Consider the following 23,660-nt stretch of genomic DNA (forward strand, 5'->3'; position numbering starts at 1 on the left):
GACGGGTGACGAGCCGCGGCTCATCCGATGGGAAGTGACATTTGATGATGGGGATTGATGCAGATAAATAAACACAGCGGCAGCCATATTTGACTCTGGTGCATGCAGTGGGTTGCCCGCGGCAACCAATCAGGATCTTGCTTTCACTTGCAAAATGGCAGCCGATCTTTGGTTACCAGGGGCAACCATACTGTTATGTGCTATGGACGTTGTGCCCACTTATGTCAGTGCCACGTCTACAGTCCTGGAGCTCGTCAGTATGACTAGTTCTTGCCTATGGGGGTCGTATGGCCGTGTGCTGGATTTTATACACCTGGGTGCAATTTGGGGGGGGGGGGGGCACATATTTTTGGCCATGATGTGTACATTTGTATCTGGAAAGCACCACTATAGCTGCCTCATTGATAAATCTGCCCCTAGGCCCTGAGGATCATTTGCCGTGGCGGCCATATTGGTTGGGACCCGAGCTTCTCCGTCAGTGTATGTTATAATCTCCGCGGTTCGCGTCGTTATCAGGTAAAGCAAAGTTACTTAGCGATATCCTCCCGGGATAAGCGGCCAAGGATTTATTTGCCTTTTGTATCAGACGATGAAAAAGTAATGAATGTATAAATGCAGAGCTCTGCGCTGGCGGCTGACAGACGTGTATATTACGTGTAGCAGAGCGGAATTTGTCATCTTGAATTTATACTTATCCCGAGTTACATCCTGTATTATACTCCAGAGCTGCACTCACGATTCTGCTGGTGCAGTCACTGTGTACATACTAGGGATCGACCGATATTGATATTTTAGGGCCGATACCGATAATTTGTCAACTTTCAGGCCGATAGCCGATAATTGATACCGATATTCTGGGTATTTTTATTTTTGAGGAAAAAATTGTTTTTTCCTACACAAATCTGCTGAAAATGAATGTTTATTGTTAACGTGTATTATTTATTTTTTTTTGAAAATCTTTTTCATTTATACTTCATATTTTTGTGGGCTTTTTTTTAACTAACTTTTAGCCCCCTTAGGGACTAGAACCCTTGTCCTATTCACCCTGATAGATCTCTATCAGGGTGAATAGGAGCTCACACTGTCCCTGCTGCTCTGTGCATAGTGCACACAGCAGCATGGAGCTGACTATGGCAGCCAGGGCTTCAATAGCGTCCTGGCTGCCATGGTAACCGATCGGAGCCCCAGGCTTACACTGCTGGGGCTCCGATCGGAGGAGCAGGGGAGAGGGGATCCTGTGGCCACTGCCACCAATGATAAATACTGGGGGGGGGGGGCACTGCGCCACCAATGTTTTTACTATGGGGGTGGGGGGGCGCACTGCGCCACCAATGATTAATACTAGGGGGCTTGGGGGGGCGCACTGCGCCACCAATGAACATAAGTCTCTCATTCACATACAGGAGGCAGGAGCTGGCTGCAGAATCACATAGCCGGCTCCCGACCTCTATGAGCGGTAGCTGCGATCTGCGGCACCTAAGGGGTTAACTACCGTGGACTGCAGCTGCCGCTCATAGAGGTCGGGAGCCGGCTATGTGATTCTGCAGCTCCCGCCTCCTGTATATGAATGAATGAAAGGCTTATCTTCATTGGTGGCGCAGCGGTCACAGCCCCTCCCCTCCTCTTGTACTCCTTCCTCTCATTGGAGGCAGCGGCAGCAGCAGCACAGGGGGAGGAGACACTGCTTCCTTCTCCCCTGTGCTGCGGAGGGAACACAGAACGCGCTGAGAGCAGCGCGTTCTGTGTTCCCAATACGTTATCGGTATATCGGCAAAATAGATGCCGATACCGATAACGGTCAAAATCCTCAATATCGGCCGATAATATCGGCCAAACCGATAATCGGTCGATCCCTAGTACATACATTACTTATCCTGTACTGATCCTGAGTTACATCCTGTATTATGCTCCAGAGCTGCACTCACTATTCTGCTGGTGCAGTCACTGTGTACATACATTACATTACTTATCCTGTACTGATCCTGAGTTACATCCTGTATTATACTCCAGAGCTGTAATCACTATTCTGCTGGTGCAGTCACTGTGTACATACATTACATTACTTATCCTGTACTGATCCTAAGTTACATCCTGTATTATACTCCAGAGCTGCACTCACTATTCTGCTGGTGTAGTCACTGTGTACATACATTACTTATCCTGTACTGATCCTGAGTTACATCCTGTATTATACTCCAGAGCTGCACTCACTATTCTGCTGGTGCAGTCACTGTGTACATACATTACATTACTTATCCTGTACTGATCCTGAGTTACATCCTGTATTATACTCCAGAGCTGCACTCACTATTACAATGTGTTTACGATCCAATCTAAGAGGCTAATTTCCTTTCAGTCAGTTGCTGCGCCCCCTTTGATCCGTTAATGAGACCTCGCTGTAGGGCTGCAGCAAATGATTATTTTAGTAATCGAGTATTCTATCGATTATTTTTGCGATTATTCGAGTACTCTAATAAGAAAAACTGAATTAATAGACTGTTTTCCTTTATAAAAACTCATCAGTCCCCAACACCATTCATCCCACCTGTGCGATCAGCCCAAGTGCAGCAGGTTCCCCCAGTGCCATCAGCTCCGTTCCCTCAGTGCCATCAGCCCCTCCATGCCATCCATTGCCATGTCCCCCTCCCCCAGGGCCTCCGTGCCATCCACAATGTCCCCCCCTCCCCCAGCGCCATCAGATCAGCCCCTCCATGCCATGTCTCCCAGCGCCATCAGCCCCTTCCAATCACGGGTGTTCCTAGCTCATTATCCACACTGGCGCTTGCAGCCAGCTCCTGCTATACAGCTGGGAGTGGAGGAAGCTCCGATCCTGGCTGTTAACCCTTTGACCACCTTGGTCTGTGACCTCAGCGTGGTGATGATCGCAGTCTCTTAGTGTTGCTCAGCAGCAGCGTCTGTCATAGAGGACGCTGTGTCCTGCCGTAGCACGCTCGTACGCCGCCAAGGCTGATGATTGACTGGTGACACTGATCCGCTCGTAACGCAGCATGCCCCATCCCTTGTTAGCCAGACGTCCGCCTAGGAGGTGCTGCCGAAAAACAATCAAACTGCCTATGGAGGAAGGATCGTAATAATGATCATTCATCCACAATACAGCAGCAGTGATCGCTTTAGTGGGCAATGTTTTGTTCACCGCCATTGCTCTCTGTAACAGCCGTGTAAAAGGACCCCAAATATAAAATCTGGATCCTAGGACTGGGAACTGGTGTCGGCCATTTTCTTTCCCCAGTTCTAGAGGCGTGTCATCGATGTATAACCCCTCCCCCTTCTCCAGAGTGATTGACTACAGTCGGCTGTGTACTAATATGGTAGTCACCCACACACAGGCGCGTTTATTTTCTCTGGACTTCCCCTTTAAAGGGGACGTCTCACTTCAGTAAGTGACATTTATCATGTAGAGAAAGTTAATACAAGGCTCTTACTAATGTATTGTGATTGTCCATATTTCCTCCTTCGCTGGCTGGATTAATTTTTCCATCCCATTATACACTGCTCGTTTCCATGGTTACAAACACCCTGCAATCCATCAGTGGTGGTCGTGCTTGCACACTATAGGATAAAGCACCAGCCTATGTGCGCTCCCATGGTCCCGGCCACCAGAGAAACTGACGCTTTCTCCTATAGTGTGCAAGCACGGCCACCCCTGATGGATTGCAGGTTGGTCTGTAACCATGGAAACGAGCAGTGTATAACGGGATGGAAAACTGAATCCAGCCGGCAAAGGAGGCAATATGGAGAATCACAATACATTAGTAAGTGCCTTGTATTTAACTTTCTCTACATGATAAATGTCATCTGCTGAAGTGAGACGATCCCTTTAAGATACTCTTGTTGGCCAGTACAGTAATGTCACGTGTGTTATTTACACGGCTCGGAGGAATCCTGGTGACATACTTATTTAATGACCCGTTAACCTAATGACCGGATCATGCGGGTGAATCATGGCAGCGCCTCAGGAAACGAAATAATCGTAATGGTGACACGTGGACCACGCAATGTCTTCTCTGACAGGAGAGGACGTTTAATGATGGCGGTTGTGTCGTCGGATGTGAGGAACACAGCGGGAGCCGTGTTTATAAGGAGAGCCACCGTGTGGTGCCCATGGCGACCAATCGGGAGCTTGCTTTCATTTTCTGTCTTTCACTTACAAAATGTCTGCCGATCTTTAGCTGGTTGCTATGGGCAACCATACTGTTCTCATGAGAAACGGACGTCATTTACCACCCAGAATATTATATCTGCGGGTAGAACGCGTCTCTCCATGAGAAGTAGTAGTGGGGGCCAACTATGCGGCATCGGTTAATCCATAGAACCTCCACATGGGGGAGATGTGACAAGGGGCAGGCGCAGTAGACGGTTGCCTAGGGCTCCATAATGGGGGGGGGGGAGAGTGTAGAATTACCCAATACATCGATTGACAAAAATAACGCCCCAAGAAGAAGTTATTGGAATCGAAAGAAACTTTATGGCCCTGATTTTATCAAGACCATGTGGTACGCCGCAGGAGGCCCTGTGCCACCAGAGGAGGCAATTTAATTTCTGATGAGGCGTAGGCCGCAGCCTGTCACCATGAAATGGATGGATATGTAGTTCTATGGGAAAAGATTCAGTAAAACCTGTAATTTTTACACTTAAAGGGTTTGTCTCGTCTCAGACGCTGGTGGCAGATAGGTGCGAGTCCCACCTCTAGGAGCCTCCTGAAGTGAAGGAGAGCGCGCGGCGCGGCTGTCCTTTATTGACCGCTCTGAAAATATCCAAGCTTTGTACGTTGAGATATTAACCTCGCCTTCCACATCCCGTCCTCCACCACCGTTTACAGTATACATCCCAGCAGGTAGCCTTCTCCTCCTCGCCTCCATCAGACCACCAGATAGGAAGACGCCTTTCCCCTTCTCTGGTGACGACCAGCCGACGGCTGGCATTGAGCATGCCAATCTCAGGCTTCTATCCTCCTGTTCCGATGGCCGGTTCTTCAGCCGGTGTCCCTTCCAGAGACAGTTTGGATCTTTTTGATCACAGTGTCGGTGATGTTGGCGTTTGGCCCCTCGGCGACTCCGCTCTATGATGTTACGTGGTCAGCCATTTAGTGGCGGAACTGTTGTTCAGTCATTTTCTACACCAGTTTTGGCACGTGCTACACCGGCCTTCATGATGGGGCCTGCGCTGGAGGCTCGCTGTGCCCCGGAGTCAAATCTACGACCGCTCGGAGCCGCTGCAGATGTCGGTCATTATTTACGCCAGTTTCTGGCAAAAAATTGGCATGAGCCAAGGCCGATGATCGCGCCCTCTTTGCCTTCACGAAATCTATGAGAAGGGGGCGTAATGTAGAATGCATATTACGACTAGAAAAGTCTCATTTGCGTTAAAAAGTGTCAAATCCACGACCACACCAAAGACGGACGTGAAGGACATGATAAATCAGGGCCTCAGAGTCTATATGTTCCTAGGTGACAACCAATATGGCTGCCGTTACAGCGACCGCAGTGATTTCTATGCAGCTTGAAGTGAAGTCTACATAGATCTGTCATTCAGGACTGTAGGAAAGCTGGGTGGCACGCCCCCGTGGCATCTGTTGGTGGCCACATTGGTTGAGATCCGAGCTTCTACGTCAGGATATATTCTAATCTCCGGCCGCGGTTCGCGTCGTTATCAGGACGCCGTATCGTTATCAGGACGCCGTATCGTTATCAGGTAAAGTTACATAGCGATATCCTCCCCGGGATAAGCGGCCAAGGGTTTATTTGCCTTTTCTATCAGACGATGAAGTAGTCGTCATGAATGTGTAAACGCAGAGCTCTGCGCTGGTGACTGTCGGACATGTATTTTGCGTATAGCAGAGCTGACTTTGTCGCTTCAGTCTCTGGTGCAGACACCCGAGACATCAGGACTACGAGGAGATGGAGCAGATACGAGGGGATAATCTAGGATTCTGGATTATTGAACTCCCCTAGCAGTAAGGCCTCGTGCACACGACCGTGGTTTGGTTACGCATCCGAGCCGCATTTTTTTGCGGCTCGGGTACGGACCCATTCACTTCAATGGGGCCGCAAAAGATGCGGACAGCACTCCGTGTGCTGTCCGCATCCTTTGCTCAGTTCCGTGGCCCCGCAAAAACGATAGATCATGTCCTATTTTTAATTTTTTTGTCCGTTTTTGCGGACAAGAATAGGCATTTCCATAATGGGCCGTCTGTTCTGTTCCGACGGGCTGCATCCGCGTTTTGCGCAAAGCACGGCACGTTCGTGTGCAAGAGGCCTAAGGGTCCCAATGAAGACATCAGTATCTGATCACTGGGAGTCCGACTCCCGCCACACCTCCCATTAGCGCGGTCTCGTCATTGTATTCCAAGCGCAGTGCCATACATTACATGTGGCTGTGCTTGGTATTGCAGCTCAGTCACGAGTTACAAATAGTGACCAATTGGACCTGGCCAAGTAAGAGTTAATGGCCCTCGCTAGAACATAGTGGACCCTTGGCAGACACGGACCCCACCGATCAGATATTGATGAGCTATCCTGAGGATATGTCCTTCTTAAAGGGCATCTGTCAGCAGTTTTGTACCTATGACACTGGCTGACCTGTTACATGTGCGCTTCTGTGTTGGTCCCATGTTCCTATGTGCCCGCATTGCTGAGATAAATGAGGTTTTATTATATGCAAATGAGCCTCTAGGAGCAACGGGGGCGTTACCATTACACCTAGAGGCTCAGCTCTCTCTGCAACTACTGCGCCCTATGCAATTTAATTGACAGGACCAGGCAATGAAAACATCATTACACCTGGACCTGTCAATCAAAGTACTTTTAGTCCAGCCGCCTCTCAGCGTGCGCTGCCGTGCTGCCGCCGGAACTTCGCCCCCGCCATTATAGTCAATAGGGACGGAGCGGCAGTCCGGGGGCACATGTGAACTAGCGGCAGGACGGATACAACAGGCTGTTCACCCGCCGGAGTCCCCTGCCGCTAGTGTGAAAGACAATTGATGATTTTATATGTATATTTTTTTGTAATTAACCCCAAAGTAATGATCCCGTCAGCATACTAATGTGCTATGGGTGGGGTTCCTCTGTAGTGACTCCTGGTATTGATTGTGTCTCTTTCTGCCAGGATGCCTGTCTCTACAGGTCACAGTCCAAGACACGGAGCGGTACACCATGCTGTTCTCTAACGTCATCCTCAAGTGTGATTACAGCACGTCTGCGCAGGTCCAGGACGTGACCATCAAGTGGGTCTACAAGTCTTTCTGCAAAGACCCCATCTTTGACTACTACTCTGCAGGTAAGTCTTCTGAACAGTGAAAATGAAAGGGATTGTCCCCCACCTTTCCTAGATTCCGAAACGGCAAACGTCTCAAATATTCAGAACATCCCTGTCTGTCTCCTCAGCGTATCAGGCGGCATTAAGCCTGAGACAAGATCCGACCAACGACTGTAACGACAACCAGCGGGAAGTGCGCGTCGTCATCCAGAAGCGCGGGCAGAATGAAGCGATACTGGGCATGGACTACAGGCAGCGGAAGATCACCATCCAGAACAGTAAGTACCAACCTGTGCGTCAGAGGGTGTCGCAAATATATTCTTCTACGTGAAAAGCAGTATTATAGTAGTTATATTCCTGTACATAGGAGCAGTATTATAGTAGTTATATTCTTGTACATAGGAGCAGTATTATAGTAGTTATATTCTTGTACATAGGAGCAGTATTATAGTAGTTATATTCTTGTTCATAGGAGGCAGTATTATAGTAGTTATATTCTTGTATATAGGAGCAGTATTATAGTAGTTATATTCTTGTACATAGGAGCAGTATTATAGTAGTTATATTCCTGTACATAGGAGCAGTATTATAGTAGTTATATTCTTGTACATAGGGGCAGTATTATAGTAGTTATATTCTTGTACATAGGAGCAGTATTATAGTAGTTATATTCTTGTTCATAGGAGGCAGTATTATAGTAGTTATATTCTTGTATATAGGAGCAGTATTATAGTAGTTATATTCTTGTACATAGGAGGCAGTATTATAGTAGTTATATTCTTGTACATAGGAGGCAGTATTATAGTAGTTATATTCTTGTACATAGGAGGCAGTATTATAGTAGTTATATTCTTGTACATAGGAGCAGTTTTATAGTAGTTATATTCTTGTACATAGGAGCAGTATTATAATAGTTATATTCTTGTACCTAGGAGCAGTATTATAGTAGTTATATTCTTGTACATAGGAGCAGTATTATAGTAGTTATATTCTTGTACATAGGAGCAGTATTATAGTAGTTATATTCTTGTACATAGGAGCAGTATTATAGTAGTTATATTCTTGTACATAGGGGCAGTATTGTAGTAGTTATATTCTTGTACATAGGAAGCAGTATTATAGTAGTTATATTCTTGTACATAGGAGGCAGTATTATAGTAGTTATATTCTTGTACATAGGAGCAGTATTATAGTAGTTATATTCCTGTACATAGGAGCAGTATTATAGTAGTTATATTCTTGTACATAGGAGCAGTATTATAGTAGTTATATTCTTGTACATAGGAGCAGTATTATAGTAGTTATATTCTTGTACATAGGAGCAGTATTATAGTAGTTATATTCTTGTACATAGGAGCAGTATTATAGTAGTTATATTCTTGTACATAGGAGGCAGTATTATAGTAGTTATATTCTTGTACATAGGAGCAGTATTATAGTAGTTATATTCTTGTACATAGGAGCAGTATTATAGTAGTTATATTCTTGTACATAGGGGCAGTATTATAGTAGTTATATTCTTGTACATAGGAGCAGTATTATAGTAGTTATATTCTTGTACATAGGAGGCAGTATTATAGTAGTTATATTCTTGTACATAGGAGCAGTATTATAGTAGTTATATTCTTGTACATAGGGGCAGTATTATAGTAGTTATATTCTTGTACATAGGAGCAGTATTATAGTAGTTATATTCTTGTTCATAGGAGGCAGTATTATAGTAGTTATATTCTTGTATATAGGAGCAGTATTATAGTAGTTATATTCTTGTACATAGGAGGCAGTATTATAGTAGTTATATTCTTGTACATAGGAGGCAGTATTATAGTAGTTATATTCTTGTACATAGGAGGCAGTATTATAGTAGTTATATTCTTGTACATAGGAGGCAGTATTATAGTAGTTATATTCTTGTACATAGGAGCAGTTTTATAGTAGTTATATTCTTGTACATAGGAGCAGTATTATAATAGTTATATTCTTGTACCTAGGAGCAGTATTATAGTAGTTATATTCTTGTACATAGGAGCAGTATTATAGTAGTTATATTCTTGTACATAGGAGCAGTATTATAGTAGTTATATTCTTGTACATAGGAGCAGTATTATAGTAGTTATATTCTTGTACATAGGGGCAGTATTGTAGTAGTTATATTCTTGTACATAGGAAGCAGTATTGTAGTAGTTATATTCTTGTACATAGGAGGCAGTATTATAGTAGTTATATTCTTGTACATAGGAGCAGTATTATAGTAGTTATATTCCTGTACATAGGAGCAGTATTATAGTAGTTATATTCTTGTACATAGGAGCAGTATTATAGTAGTTATATTCTTGTACATAGGAGCAGTATTATAGTAGTTATATTCTTGTACATAGGAGCAGTATTATAGTAGTTATATTCTTGTACATAGGAGCAGTATTATAGTAGTTATATTCTTGTACATAGGAGGCAGTATTATAGTAGTTATATTCTTGTACATAGGAGCAGTATTATAGTAGTTATATTCTTGTACATAGGAGCAGTATTATAGTAGTTATATTCTTGTACATAGGGGCAGTATTATAGTAGTTATATTCTTGTACATAGGAGCAGTATTATAGTAGTTATATTCTTGTACATAGGAGGCAGTATTATAGTAGTTATATTCTTGTACATAGGAGCAGTATTATAGTAGTTATATTCTTGTACATAGGAGCAGTATTATAGTAGTTATATTCTTGTACATAGGGGCAGTATTATAGTAGTTATATTCTTGTACATAGGAGCAGTATTATAGTAGTTATATTCTTAACCATATTTCTCGCCCAGTTTCCTTGGGGGACACAGAAGACCTTGGGTATAGCTCATCTCCATAGGAGGCGTGACACTAAGTGAAAGCTGTTAAGCCCCTCCTCCACAGCTATACCCTCAGCCTGGAGAGAGAGACTGCCAGTTTTTGCTTAGTGTCCAAGGAGGCAAGACATTCCCTGCTCTGCAGGGCTGGTTTCTCCTTGTTTAAATTTTAGTTTTTTACTTTTTTCTTTTCTTTTTGTTCCAGATCATCAGGGATAACAGAGACGCACTAGACCTCTCTGTTCTCCCGGGGTTGAGCTGCGCCAGTGCCGGTTAACCGCACTGCTGCCTCCCCCACAGAAGACAAGGTGGATCAGGGCAGCCCAGCTCCCCTGCATCCCGCCAGCGCAAGGGTCGCCCGCACGCCAAGTCCCTCTTCCAGCGTCCTGCCACTACGGTGCCAGTAGCTGAAGGGGCGACCCTGCTGGAATGGACCGAGGGTGAAGACGGCTGTGGTAAGAGATTGGCTTCTCCAGCCCTACGTCCCCCACCCCCCCACCCTGGTCTCCTGCGTGCCTGACCCCCATATTGGGCCTCTAGTCCCCTGCTGGATCTATGCTGGCCCCTGGGGTGCCGCAGAGCGGCAATATCCTTCTGCCGCCCCCCCCCCCTGCCTGGCTCCCACAGACATGCAGCCAGTGGCTGTCTCCACAGCCAGCTACAGAAGCGGCAACATAGTTTATTTCTTTATCAGCACAGGCACCCGGTCTCTGGGTCCCCCCCTACATCTCCTACCGGAGTGTTGCTCCAGGCTTGAGGCTCCTGACGGCTGTGGAGTAAGGCCTCGCCTCCGGCCGACATTGGTATTCCGGTGCGGCCGGGCGCCGCAAAAATCTTAGCCCAGGCTCCGCGGCCTGCTAGGCCGCCATTCCGGGTCCCTGACTTTTCCGGCCGGCGGGATGGGCTCCCGCGGCCGGCAAGCCGCCATTCCGGGCAAGCCGCCATTCTGGGCCCCTGACTCTTCCGGCCGGCGGGGTGGGCTCCCGCGGCCGGCAAGCCGCCATTCTGGGCCCCTGACTCCTCCGGCCGGCGGGGTGGGCTCCCGCGGCCGGCTTTGGGCTTGACTTCTAGGCCCAGCAGGCCCCGGCCGACCGTCGGTGCCGGTCGGTGGGGCTCCGCAAATTTTGGCCCAGGCTTCGCGGCCTGCTGGGCCGCAATTCCGACCGGCCTGCGGGGTGGGCATCCGCGGCCGGTTTGATGCGCCACTCCGCCTCAGGTCCCGGCGGTACATACCGGGCGCCGCAAATTTAGTCCCCGGCTTCACGGCCTACTAGGCCGCAAAATTCCGGCCTCTGGTGGAGGGGGCGGGAACTTCTCCAGGCGCGAATTTTTCCCGCCGGGAGGTTCCTCCGCCCCCAGGGGATCGCAGCGCCGCCCTCCAGGCCGGATCCATGTTAACCCTTTGGGTACAGGCCGGATCCCTATGGGCCTGTATGGCTGGCCCCCCTTTTTTCCTTTTTCCTGACTATCTGTGCCCCTATATGGTGGCCCCCTTTAGCCTCAGAGAGGCTGTGTTTTTAATTAAAAAAAAAAAAAAAAAAAAAATAAATAAAAAAGAAATAATAATAAATACATATATATATATATATATATATATATATATATATATATATATATATATATATATAATAATAATAACAGATTTCTTTTGGACTGCGCAGGACGCTGCAGCCTCATCAGTAGTGCTGCATGTCTGCATGCCCTCTTTCCACAGGCGGCATAGTGTTGCGCTCCCAACCTGCGTCGCTGCTAGGGCATTTCCCCTTTTAGGCGGTTTTCCTGCCCTCTTCCAGGATACGGCGCTGGCCAAGTGCATGCGGACCTTCCGTAGGCAGCATTCATCATCTCTCCAGTTATGGTGCCTGCCATGTGCATCCCCCCCCTCCTAGGCGGGATACTGCACTCTCCCTGGCTGCCGGCTGGCCATGTGCATGACCCCCTTTTAGGCGGAATACTGCACCTTCACCGGATCGGTGCTGGCCATGTGCACGACCCCCTTCCATAGGCGGAATGCTGCACTCTCTATGGATTTGCTGCCGGCCATGTGCACGACCCCCTTCTCTAGGCGGAACGCTGCACTCTCGCTGGATTCACTGCCGGCCATGTGCGTCACCCCCTTCCATGGGCGGAACGCAGCGCTCTCACTGGATTCGTTGTCGGCCATGCGCGTGACCCCCTTCCATGGGCGGAAGGCAGCGCTCTCACTGGATTTGTTGCCGATCATGTGCATGACCCCCCTTTTTAGGCGGAATACTGCACTCTCACCGGATACGGTACTGGCTATGTGCACGACCCCCTTCCATAGGCGGAACGCTGCACTCTCTCTGATGTGCTATGATGTACTTATGTACTATGTTACTATGCTGCACTCTCGCTGGTTTCGCTGCCAGCCATAGGCATGACTCAGGCAGCATACATACATCCCTCTGTCTGTGGTTGTTTTCTCGCAGGTACGTTACTGGCCATGTGCATGTACCCCATACATGGCGGGGTGCTTGCACTCTCGCTGGATCCGCTGTCGGCCATATGCATGACCCCTCTTCCGTGGGCGGTGTACGCACTCTCGCTGGATTCGCTGCCTGCCATGGGCATGCCTTCCTTCCTCAGGTGACATACACACATTCTCACTGACTGTGTTTGTCTCTCACCAGTACGTTGCTGGCCATGTGTATGACTCCCATACATGGCGGGTGCACGCACTCTCCCTGGATGAGATGCTGGCCATGTGCATTACCCCCCCTTTTTTTCTGGGCGGCATGCTACACTCTCACCGGATACCTTGCTGGCCATGAGCATGGCCCTCTAACATGGGTGGAACGCTTGCACTCCCATTGGATACGGTGCTGGCCTTGTGCGTGACCACCCCACATTCCATGGGCAGAATTTGGCACGCTCATGAGATTCACGGCTGTCCTTGTATGGCTGTGCTGGACTTGTACATGTCCCCCTTCATTGGCAGAGTAGTTGCACTCTCGCTAAGTCAGTGTTGGGTGTATTATTGCACACTCACTTAATGCTAGGATAACCCTGTGCATGTTCCCCTTTCACTAGGTGGACCTCCTGCGTTCCTGCTGGATTATATGGTATGTCCTGCTTCTCTGAAGTAGGTACGGCCTTAGGCATCACTCCCTTTTGGGACCGGCCTTTGCACTCTTGCCGACTGCAGTTTGCCAGGTACAATTTCCCCCCTTTCGGGGCGGACTGCTTGCGTTCCATCGCATGCTATACTAGGCTTCGTGCATAACTCCCTTGCAGGTTGCACTTTGCAATTACGTACATGCTGTGGCACTCTGTGGCGAGCCCCCTTTTTCGCTGAATTAACCTTTTTGCAGTGAGCGGACGTTCTTGTGCGTTGTTTGGGCCGTGTATGCCTTCTCCTCCTGTAGGTGGGTTGGCCTTCTCACTGCTTACGGGCTGCTCGTACGTATGCCTCATCTGCTTCCTGCGGCATACTTTTGTTTTCTTGGGATACGATGCTTGCCGCAAGCCTTGCACTCGTCTCTAAGGAGTTCATTCTGTCCACCTGACCCGGACGGGCTCTACTTGCTCTATGCTGCACGGAGCTGGGTGGTACTCATTCATTTAGTTGGCCCTTCATCCCAGGGAGTGTTCGTGGTTCCTAGATGCGTGCCCATTCGTCCTTCCGCGGTATTGCTTCCCTACGCTAGTGGTCACATGGTCGAGAGTGCTGTTGCCTGGAGCGCCCCTCGAATTCTTCGTTGGCTCTGGCAGGACTGCGGTTCCCTTGCCTGCTCAAATTTCCTCCTCTTCGGATGTAGTGTGGTATGAGTCCTTCCTCTTGGCGCCTCTACGCTTCAGTCTGATCTGCTACCAAGTGCGGGCCGCTTTTTTCGGGAAGGTCACCCAAATTCTCTTGGGTGCTCGATTACCCAGGTCAGAGGACCTCCACCTTGGGTTCTTCAGGGTATTCGCCTTTTGCGAGGCGGTGAACCGGGCATCTCACAGTGTAGCAGGGTTCTGCTTTTGAGCTGTCCTATGGCTTCCCTGTTGCCCACTCCTCCGTTCGGTTGGAGGGTGTTATGCCGGCCTCTGTCTCGACTACCTTATCTCGCTGGCTCTGTTTGGCTCCCGCTCGGTACAGATCACTCCGATGTGGCTTCTGTCCCGCCAGACTTCAGAGGCTGTTCCTTCACTGTCCTCCCCTCTGGGGAGAGCATGGTTGTTCATGTGGATGGTTCCGGTGTTCCTTTTGGCCTCGTACTGTCTCCCTTGTTCACACTGGCTGTATTGGCTGTGCCTATTTACCGAGTCTACCGCATTCTGTCCTCCCGCTGAGTGCAGATTGCGTGGTCCATTCTAAGACAATGGTCCTGCTGTAGACTTACCTTCTCGGTAACTTGGGGGGACTACCTTTCGGTCCAGATTGTCCTTTGATCTCCCACACCGGGACTGTAGAACATGGCTACATCAGCATGGACTTTAGCCTGTCTTGTCCTGGCATCTGGCGGATACTGGGCGGACCCTTTGGTTCCGTTCCGTCTGTCCTTCTGCTCCCCCACTCGGGTGGATACGGGACAACGTTGCTCGGGGGCCGACTGGACCAGTTTTGTCGACTTCTGCCCGTGTTACTGGTCTGCGCCTGATCACATTGGGTTTTCGCCCGCTTGCCAGGCGACTCCAGCGGGTTCGCTATTGTCCGCTCCTGGCTGTATTTTCGTCCAGGATCTGTCGTAAGACTTATGGTTTTCTTGTCTGGGGTTCTGTGGGAAGCTGTGCATTCCCCACTCTGACTTTTTCTCTCCCCATGGTTCTGTCTTTTTTCCAGTCCGGCCTGGACCTGGGACTGAGATTCCTTTACTTGAGGTGTCAAGTGTCAGCGCTGTTCTTCCTCTTCCAGCGTTCCCCGGCCCTCTGGGCCTGTCAAGACCTTCTTACTCGAAATGGCTCTTGGGTTCCTCTGTACTGTCCTTCGGTACCGCCCTGGGAACTACATACTGAGCTCTCGGCGCTCCAATCTTTTCCTTGGAGCCGTTACAGAAGTTCTCTCTACCCCGCCTGTCCTGTACGGTTGTGTTTCCGTATCAGTCGTGTCTCTGACGGGTGCCTGAATGGCCCCTTTTTTGTTCTGAGCCTTCTGTCTTTTCCCAGGACAGGGCTGTTTCTACATCCCGTTCCTTCCTTCTGAAGGTGGTATTGCCTTTCGCTTCAACACTTCACCGATTTGGACGTTGTTTGGGCCTTGCCGATTTTACTTGGAGATCTCCGACTCTTGTCGACGTTCGGTCTCTTGGGTTTCCTGGAGGTCCGCGCTTAGAGTTGACGGACTCCAGGGTGGTTTTCCTCCGCTTTATCAGATTGGCTATTGTTGAGGTTACCGCACCGAGGGCAGGATTCTGCCTTTGCTGTCACCGTTCATTTCACCAGAGCGGTCGGTGCCTCCTGGGCAGGAGGCATTGGGCTTCAGCCATGCATTTGAGCAAGGCGGCCACAGGTCTTCCTTGCACGCTTTACAGAGTTCTACAGGGTGCATACTCTGGCTTCGGCGTATGCTGCTTTGGTCCGCCTGGGTCTGCAGGCGGCGGTTCCTTGATGCCTTCGGGTGCTTCGCCTTGGAGCTGTGGTCCCTCCCCTTTTGGACTGCTTTTGAACGTCCCAAGGTCTTCTGTGTCCCCCAAGGAAACTGGGCGAGAAAACGAGATTTTTGTATAACTTACCAGTAAAATCTCTTTCTCGCTCTTTCCTTGGGGGACACAGCACCCACCCATTCATTGTTTTTTCTCTACACGGTTTCCGAGTTTGTGTTACCCGTTGGGTAGTTGGCTTGTTGGTTCCTTGTTGGACTTTGCCTTTTCTCACTGCTTGGACACGCAACTGGCAGTCTCTCTCTCCAGGCTGAGGGTATAGCTGTGGAGGAGGGGCTTAACAGCTTTCACTTAGTGTCACGCCTCCTATGGAGATGAGCTATACCCAAGGTCTTCTGTGTCCCCCAAGGAAAGAGCGAGAAAGAGATTTTACTGGTAAGTTATACAAAAATCTCGTTTTCTTTTTATTGAGGTAAGAAAACAAGGCCACATGCCTACATAAGACATCAGTATCATGACATTAAAAGTTACAGTAGTTATCCAGCATACAAGTCATGTGTAGGCAATACTAGCGATTTTCATCATCATCATTACCATAAAACAAACATCAAAAGGAGGAAAAAACGGGGAGGAGGGGGAGACAATGGGTTAGGTGGGGGAAGGGGCAGAGAGGTGAGGGAATCCTGCTCTATCATGTGAAATTCCTGTGTGATTTCCATGGGGACCATAGCTTTAGGAAACAATGGCGAGAGTTTGTTTCCCAATGCGCCAATTCCTCAAAGCGGTAGACATGATCTACCTTGTCCGTCCACATATCTAGATTTGGTGGGGAATCAGTTTTCCACAAAAGGGGAACCAGTAATCTCGCAGCTGTGATCAGCATTGTAGGTAGATTATTCTTAGCGGGGGTTATCGTGCTATTAGGGCACCACAGTAGAATAAGTTTGGCATCTAATAGGACTTTAGTTTTGCAAACGCTATTAATCATTGATTCTATCAACTTCCAAAACGGTTGAATCTTATGGCAGAACCACCAGATATGTGATAATGAACCGGTTTCTATGCCACACCTCCAGCACACCTCAGGTACCTCAGGATTAAGTTTGTGCAAGAATTCAGGAGTTTTGTACCATCTACTTAGTAGCTTAAAAGAATTCTCCTGAACTCTTACACAGCGACTGAAGCCATGAGAGTGAGCCAAAACAAAGGCTCTCTCTGGTTCCTTCAGGGTCATAGAAAGCTCTCGCTCCCATGAAGTCACATAACCGAGCTCTGGAGGTAAAGAGGAAAGCAATTCCTTATACATCTGGGATAATGGCCTAAGAGGAGGCCTAGGGGTCAAGACTTTCTTTTCAAGCCAGGAAGGGGAGCTATTACTAGCAAAGTTCACTACGCATAACTTAGTATCTCTCTTAAAGTCTGCTAAGTGGAAAAAAGGAGCTGACTTGATTTCGGGGCGATCCATTATTAAATCCCATTGCAAACTACCATCTGGGAGAAGGACATCCCGCAGGGACAGACCAGCGAGCCTTGACCAAATCCCAGAGGGGTTTGACACAGAAGGATGAATATAGCTCTGTAACAATTTAAGAGGCATACAGGGGTTAGGGAAGTTAAACTGCTGGGATTTGACCATTTTAGACCATTCTACTAGCATTCCTTTCCAGACCGGGGATGAGGCGTAGTGATTGGCTGAAAAGGGCCTAACACCCCATAGAGTGAGCTGATCTTGGTTGGTGAGTAGTACAGATTCGAGCCGTGAGCAAAGAGAGTTAGATTTGTGGGTCAGGGCAGATATACATCTACATAACTGAACAGCAGTGTAATATGACTTTACATCAGGCATCCCAAAGCCTCCAAACTTCTTGTCCCTTGTAAGGACAGAGTAGGCAATGCGTGGAGACTTGCCATTCCAGAGAAAGCGCGTGAACACTCGGCGGACCTCTGAGAAGTATGAGTTTGGCAACCATATGGGAATGGCTTGCAGCAGATAAAGAAATTTGGGGAGAATGAAAGTTTTCAGATAGTTTTTCCTCCCTATCCACGAAACAAAAGGGAGTTTCAGATTCTGTAGGTGAGTGCGAACCTCTTGCAGGAGTGGAGCATAGTTAAGGGAGGCTAGGTCTTGAATATTGGCCGAAACCCGTGTTCCTAAAAATGTAATGTCTCTGGAAGCCCAGGTAAATGGGGTGGCACGTTTTAGACTATTTACTACAGATTGGGGACATGAAATATTAAGTGCCATGGATTTCCCATAATTTATTTTAAAATTGGATACAAATCCAAAATCCTCAAAAGTATTCAACAACTTGGGCAAGGCCTCTGCAGGGTTGGAGGTCATGACTAAAAGGTCGTCCGCGAATGCTGCAGTAACATGGGTTTGCGAGCCAATCTGAAGGCCTTTGATAGCAGGATCTGACCTAATTTTACACAAAAGGGTCTCCATGACCAGTACAAACAGTGCCGGGGAGAGGGGGCACCCTTGTCTTGTCCCATTTGTGATGCGAAATGGTGGGGACAATGCTCCATTGACTTTGACCATGGCAGAGGGGGCCGAATAAAGGGTGTTAACAGCACTAATAAACTGGTCCGGGAGGCCAAACTTCGACAGGGTCCGCGACATAAAGAGCCAGCTGACCCTGTCGAAGGCTTTTTCCGCATCTGTGCCCACCAGGACTAAAGGCTTAGAGGATCTCTTAGCCCAATTCACAAGATGTAGAAGCCGCACCGTATTCTCCGACCCCTGTCTGCCATGGACAAAACCTACTTGTTCCTCATGTACAATGTCAGGGAGGACATCCTGAAGCCTGGTAGCCAGAATCTTCGCCCACCACTTCACATCATTATTGAGTAAAGATATTGGCCTATAGTTACTGCAGCATGTTGGATCCTTGTTTTCCTTATGGAGGACAGTGATGTGCGCCAATAAGGAATGAGGAGCAAGAGACCCCCCTGTCAGGAGGTAGTTGCACAAGTTCCTGAAACGTGGGATTAACACATCCTGAAAGGCTTTATAGTATGCAATGGAAAATCCATCAGGGCCGGGGCTTTTGCCCGATGGGATAGACATAAGGACCTTGCGCACCTCCGAATCTGAAATAGGCTTAGTCAGGAGGGAAGTTTTTAATGGGGATACAGAGGGAAGATCTAGAGACTGCAAGAATTTGTCAGTAGCCTCGGATAAATCTCCTGGTGTAGTCCCATTAGGGGGTGGCAAATTATATAAGGCCTCGTAGAAGGCACAAAATGCTTTAGCAACATCTGGAGTGGACTTATGTATTTTGCCCTTGGAGTCTTTAATAGAGGAAACAAAGGAGTCAGAAAACTGCTTCTTGGCAATTGCCGACATCAGTCTGTTTCCTCTATCCCCATGTGCATAGGCCTTAAATCGGGAACGAAGTATCAACTTTGCTGAGGTGACATTCAATAGATTTTTTAGTTTTGTTCTGGCTTCAGTTAGTTCTGCTAGGATGCTTATAGCCCGAGATTCCTTGTGGGAAGATTCTAAACGGGTTATGTTCGCCAATAAGGCGTCCAGGGCTAGTGTCCTTTGTTTTTTCAAAAAAGCTCCCAAAGCTATAAGCTCCCCCCTGAGGACCACCTTATGGGATTCCCATAATATAGAAGGAGAAGGAGGCGACTCTGGGGTATCATTAAGCGTGAAAAATTCAGATATTGAGGCCTTAATTTTATCTGCATGTCTGGGGTCTAGAATCAGGGTATCATTGAGACGCCACAAGCGCTCCCTTCTCTGTGGTCCAAACAGGGAAAAATTAACAATGACAGGGGCATGGTCGGATAATGTTATATTACCTATCCGGGCTCCAGAGACATTACGCACGTGAGAACTCGACAGGAAAATGTAATCCAATCTGTGGAAAGACAGTTTAGCATGTGAATAAAAAGTATAATCTCGGCCATTGGGGTTTAGGGCCCGCCAGACATCTAATACTTTAAGTTTCCTCAGGGAAATTTTTAATCTTCTCAGGAGCCTGTAAGATACTGAGGGTCTGCCCGCCGAGGTGTCCACCGCTGGCTCCAGGGCAACATTGAAGTCGCCCCCCAAAACTAGTAAGCCCTCAGAGAAGGAGGACAACGCATTAAGGGTCTGAACGAGCCATGGTACTTGGCCTTTATTGGGAGCGTATAAGTTAGCAAAGGTCACTGGAGATTCGCCCAGTAAACCTTTTACAAAGATGTACCTGCCCTCTGGGTCCGCTGAGATAGCTGAGTGCTTAAAGGGGAGGCATTTATGCACAGCTATACTAACCCCTCTACTGGTGGAATCATGAGTACTGTGAAACCACTGGACAAATTTCTTGGGGGGAAGTTTAGGAACTTTGCCTGTTCTAAAATGGGTCTCTTGTAAAAAGGCCACAGAGACCTTATCTTTCAGAAGGAGAGATAGAGTTTGAGACCTTTTACATGGCTCGTTCAGCCCGTGCGCGTTTAGTGAGGCGACTATTATAGAAGACATTTCTGCATACTTTCAGGTGAGTAAATGCATAATACATCCATGGAAGTATGGAAGAGCACACAGATGATATGAGCAGGAGGAGGGAAGGAAGGTAAGGGAAGTACAAAAGAACAAAAAGTGAGTAAGAGAACATTAAACATGTCAAGTTGACAAATGAGTGACTCAGACAAGATACCCGTCCGAGGAGGGTTAGGCACTCTACCTATCACCAGCCAAGACAGGATTGGGCTGGCGAGGGGGCAAGTAAAGCACCTGTGGTCTGAACAAAAGAGCCCAAAAACGAAAGATGTGTCCAGCATCTTAATCTATCCGGTCATCGCCCTGCAGTGAGGAACAGAATGCAATGTCCTAGAGGTAGCGTCCTGTAGCAGCCATGACACGGCACAAGGCCCTTTAAACATAACATTGAGCCCAGTAGGCCACAAAAATAAAACACTAAAAATGTAGAAAACATTGAAAATGTAGGAAGATCATGTCCGCCTTCAATAACCTGTATAACACATAGGTGAGCATCAGTCATCTCCTATTCTGTGGAGGTAGAAATATCAGCAAGGTATGCTTACAAACACCTCTAATCAGGTGGGATCCCTTTCCATCCTGCTGCGTCCCGAACGGTCCGACTTGCCCGCAGACGCTGTTTGCCAAGCGTTGACACGAGGTGGTATGGGGAGGGCGCCATCTTGGTCAGCCGGTAACCATGAGGGGATTTCCATCGGAGGAACGTCCAGGGACCGCCAGACAGATTCCAGGTCAGCAGGTGAACGCACGGTCAGTAGCTTACCATTCCTGGAAATCGCCAACCCAAAGGGGTATAGCCAGCGGAATGGGGTCGAGGTTTTTCTCAGGATATCCAGGAGAGGCCTGAGAAGGCGCCGCTTGGCCAGGGTGGATGGCGCGATGTCCTGGAACATCTGGATCGGGGTATTTTCGTATTCCAGTACCTCTAATTCTCTTTGGCTTTTGAGGATGGCTGCGGTATCAACGTAACTTAACAAGCCACAGATTACATCACGTGGCGGTTCTTGCGGTTTAGGCCTAGGGCGCAGCGCCCTGTGTATGCGCTCCACCACGATTCCCGCCGCTCTGTCAGGGTCCAGCAGCTTAGAGAACAATTCACGTGCCACTGTCGGTAAGGCCTCCGCTGCAAACGACTCAGGTAGGCCGCGGATGCGGATATTGCGCCGGCGGCTACGGTTTTCTTGGTCTTCCAATTTCAGGAAGGCATCATTTAGCAAGGCCTTGTGAGACGCCAGCACCTCCGACGCTTTACTTTCATATGTCATGATGGCCTCCTGAGTGGCTTCTAACGCCACCACTCTCTGCCCCAAATGTTTCATATCGTCCTTGATATCAGACAGGTCTTGTTTCAGGGGCGAGAGGGCAGATTCAAGGACCCGGCGCAGGGTTCGCTCTGAGAGAGGTGGGTCTCTGGGTCTCTTGTCCGAGACATCGGAGCCGCTGCCTGCGTCTGATAATTCCCCTGCGTCAGAGTCCTGTGCAGCAGACGTCGCCATATTGGGGCCTTTCTGCGCCGTGAACCTCGACGTTTTCCGGAGAAACTTCTCCATCTCTGGCTGTTTGGAGCGCAGTGGGGTGGACTCTGAGCTTCCTCTGTTCTTTTCTCTGCCAGGTTTCCCCATAATCAGGCAAATTATGAGCTTTTATAGGGCAAATGAGCCGGAATGCTGGAGGAGCTCAAGCTCGTGCGGCCATTCAGCAGCGTGGCTCGGCTCCGCCCCCTATAGTAGTTATATTCTTGTACATAGGAGCAGTATTATAGTAACTATATTCTTGCACATAGGAGGCAGTATTATAGTAGCTATATTCTTGTACATAGGAGCAGTATTATAGTAGTTATATTCTTGTACATAGGAGCAGTATTATAGTAGTTATATTCTTGTACATAGGTGCAGTATTATAGTAGTTATATTCTTGTACATAGGAGCAGTATTATAGTAGTTATATTCTTGTACATAGGAGCAGTATTATAGTAGTTATATTCTTGTACATAGGAGGCAGTATTATAGTAGTTATATTCTTGTACATAGGAGCAGTATTATAGTAGTTATATTCTTGTACATAGGAGGCAGTATTATAGTAGTTATATTCTTGTACATAGGAGGCAGTATTATAGTAGTTATATTCTTGTACATAGGAGCAGTATTATAGTAGTTATATTCTTGTACATAGGAGCAGTATTATAGTAGTTATATTCTTGTACATAGGAGCAGTATTATAGTAGTTATATTCTTGTACATAGGAGCAGTATTATAGTAGTTATATTCTTGTACATAGGAGCAGTATTATAGTAGTTATATTCTTGTACATAGGAGCAGTATTATAGTAGTTATATTCTTGTACATAGGAGCAGTATTATAGTAGTTATATTCTTGTACATAGGAGCAGTATTATAGTAGTTATATTCTTGTACATAGGAGCAGTATTATAGTAGTTATATTCTTGTACATAGGAGCAGTATTATAGTAGTTATATTCTTGTACATAGGAGCAGTATTATAGTAGTTATATTCTTGTACATAGGAGCAGTATTATAGTAGTTATATTCTTGTACATAGGAGCAGTATTATAGTAGTTATATTCTTGTACATAGGAGCAGTATTATAGTAGTTATATTCTTGTACATAGGAGCAGTATTATAGTAGTTATATTCTTGTACATAGGAGCAGTATTATAGTAGTTATATTCTTGTACATAGGAGCAGTATTATAGTAGTTATATTCTTAATCAAATTTCTTTTTATTGAAGAAAACGCAAATAGTCATGTGACAAATCAATCACTTAAATACCAGGCGCAGCTGGACAAATGCTTATTCACTAAGCGCATCAATTCAAGTGCAGTGGCGACATGACTCAATAACACATTAACATGTGCATAAAAGTAATTAATACGGAAAAGTAAAGACAAGACATGGGAAGAGGGGAGGGGGGAGAGAAGTTAAGGGGGGGGGGGGGGGTAATAGATGTCTATCATATGCTTCGTGTGAATCTAGAAGTTACGATAAAGCTTCCAAGGGGACCATGTTTTGATAAACTTTGCTCTAGAGTGAGTCTCCCAGTGTGCAAGTTCTTCAAACCGGTAAAGCTGATCCACCTTCTCGGTCCACATCAAGAGGGATGGAGGAGAATCATTTCTCCATAACAATGGAATCAATAGGCGAGCTGCTGTTATAAGCATAGTCGGTAGATTTAACCTTGAGGGGGTCAGCGTGTCATTCGGACACCATAACATTAGGAGCTTTGCGTCTATTCTAACCTGGTTTTTACAGATCTTATTTATAATAGTTTCGATCTCTATCCAGAAAGGCCGGATCTTTTCACAATTCCACCATATATGAGAAAGAGAGCCAACATCTCCCCCGCACCTCCAGCAACGGTCGGGGATATCAGGATTGATCTTATGTAGATATTCTGGTGTTTTATACCATCTTGTGAGCAATTTGTAGGAGTTAGCTTGTATCTTAATGCAACGGTTGAATCCGTGCGAGTGTGTGAGGATAAAAGCTTTCTCAG

General features: G+C 47.3%; 1 protein-coding gene across 1 annotated transcript in view; it reads left to right on the forward strand.

The window, feature by feature from the left end:
- Positions 1–23,660, forward strand: part of ILDR1 (immunoglobulin like domain containing receptor 1) — a 54,475-nt gene that overhangs the window by 3,721 nt on the left and 27,094 nt on the right. The window contains exons 2-3 of the mRNA XM_040422946.1: positions 7,126–7,296; positions 7,404–7,553. Of these exons, the coding sequence (XP_040278880.1) occupies positions 7,126–7,296; positions 7,404–7,553 (321 nt within the window). The remainder of the gene's footprint in view (positions 1–7,125; positions 7,297–7,403; positions 7,554–23,660) is intronic.

The sequence above is a fragment of the Bufo bufo genome, chromosome 3 (genome assembly GCF_905171765.1).
Source record: "Bufo bufo chromosome 3, aBufBuf1.1, whole genome shotgun sequence".
In the NCBI taxonomy this organism is placed as follows: Eukaryota; Metazoa; Chordata; class Amphibia; order Anura; family Bufonidae; genus Bufo; species Bufo bufo.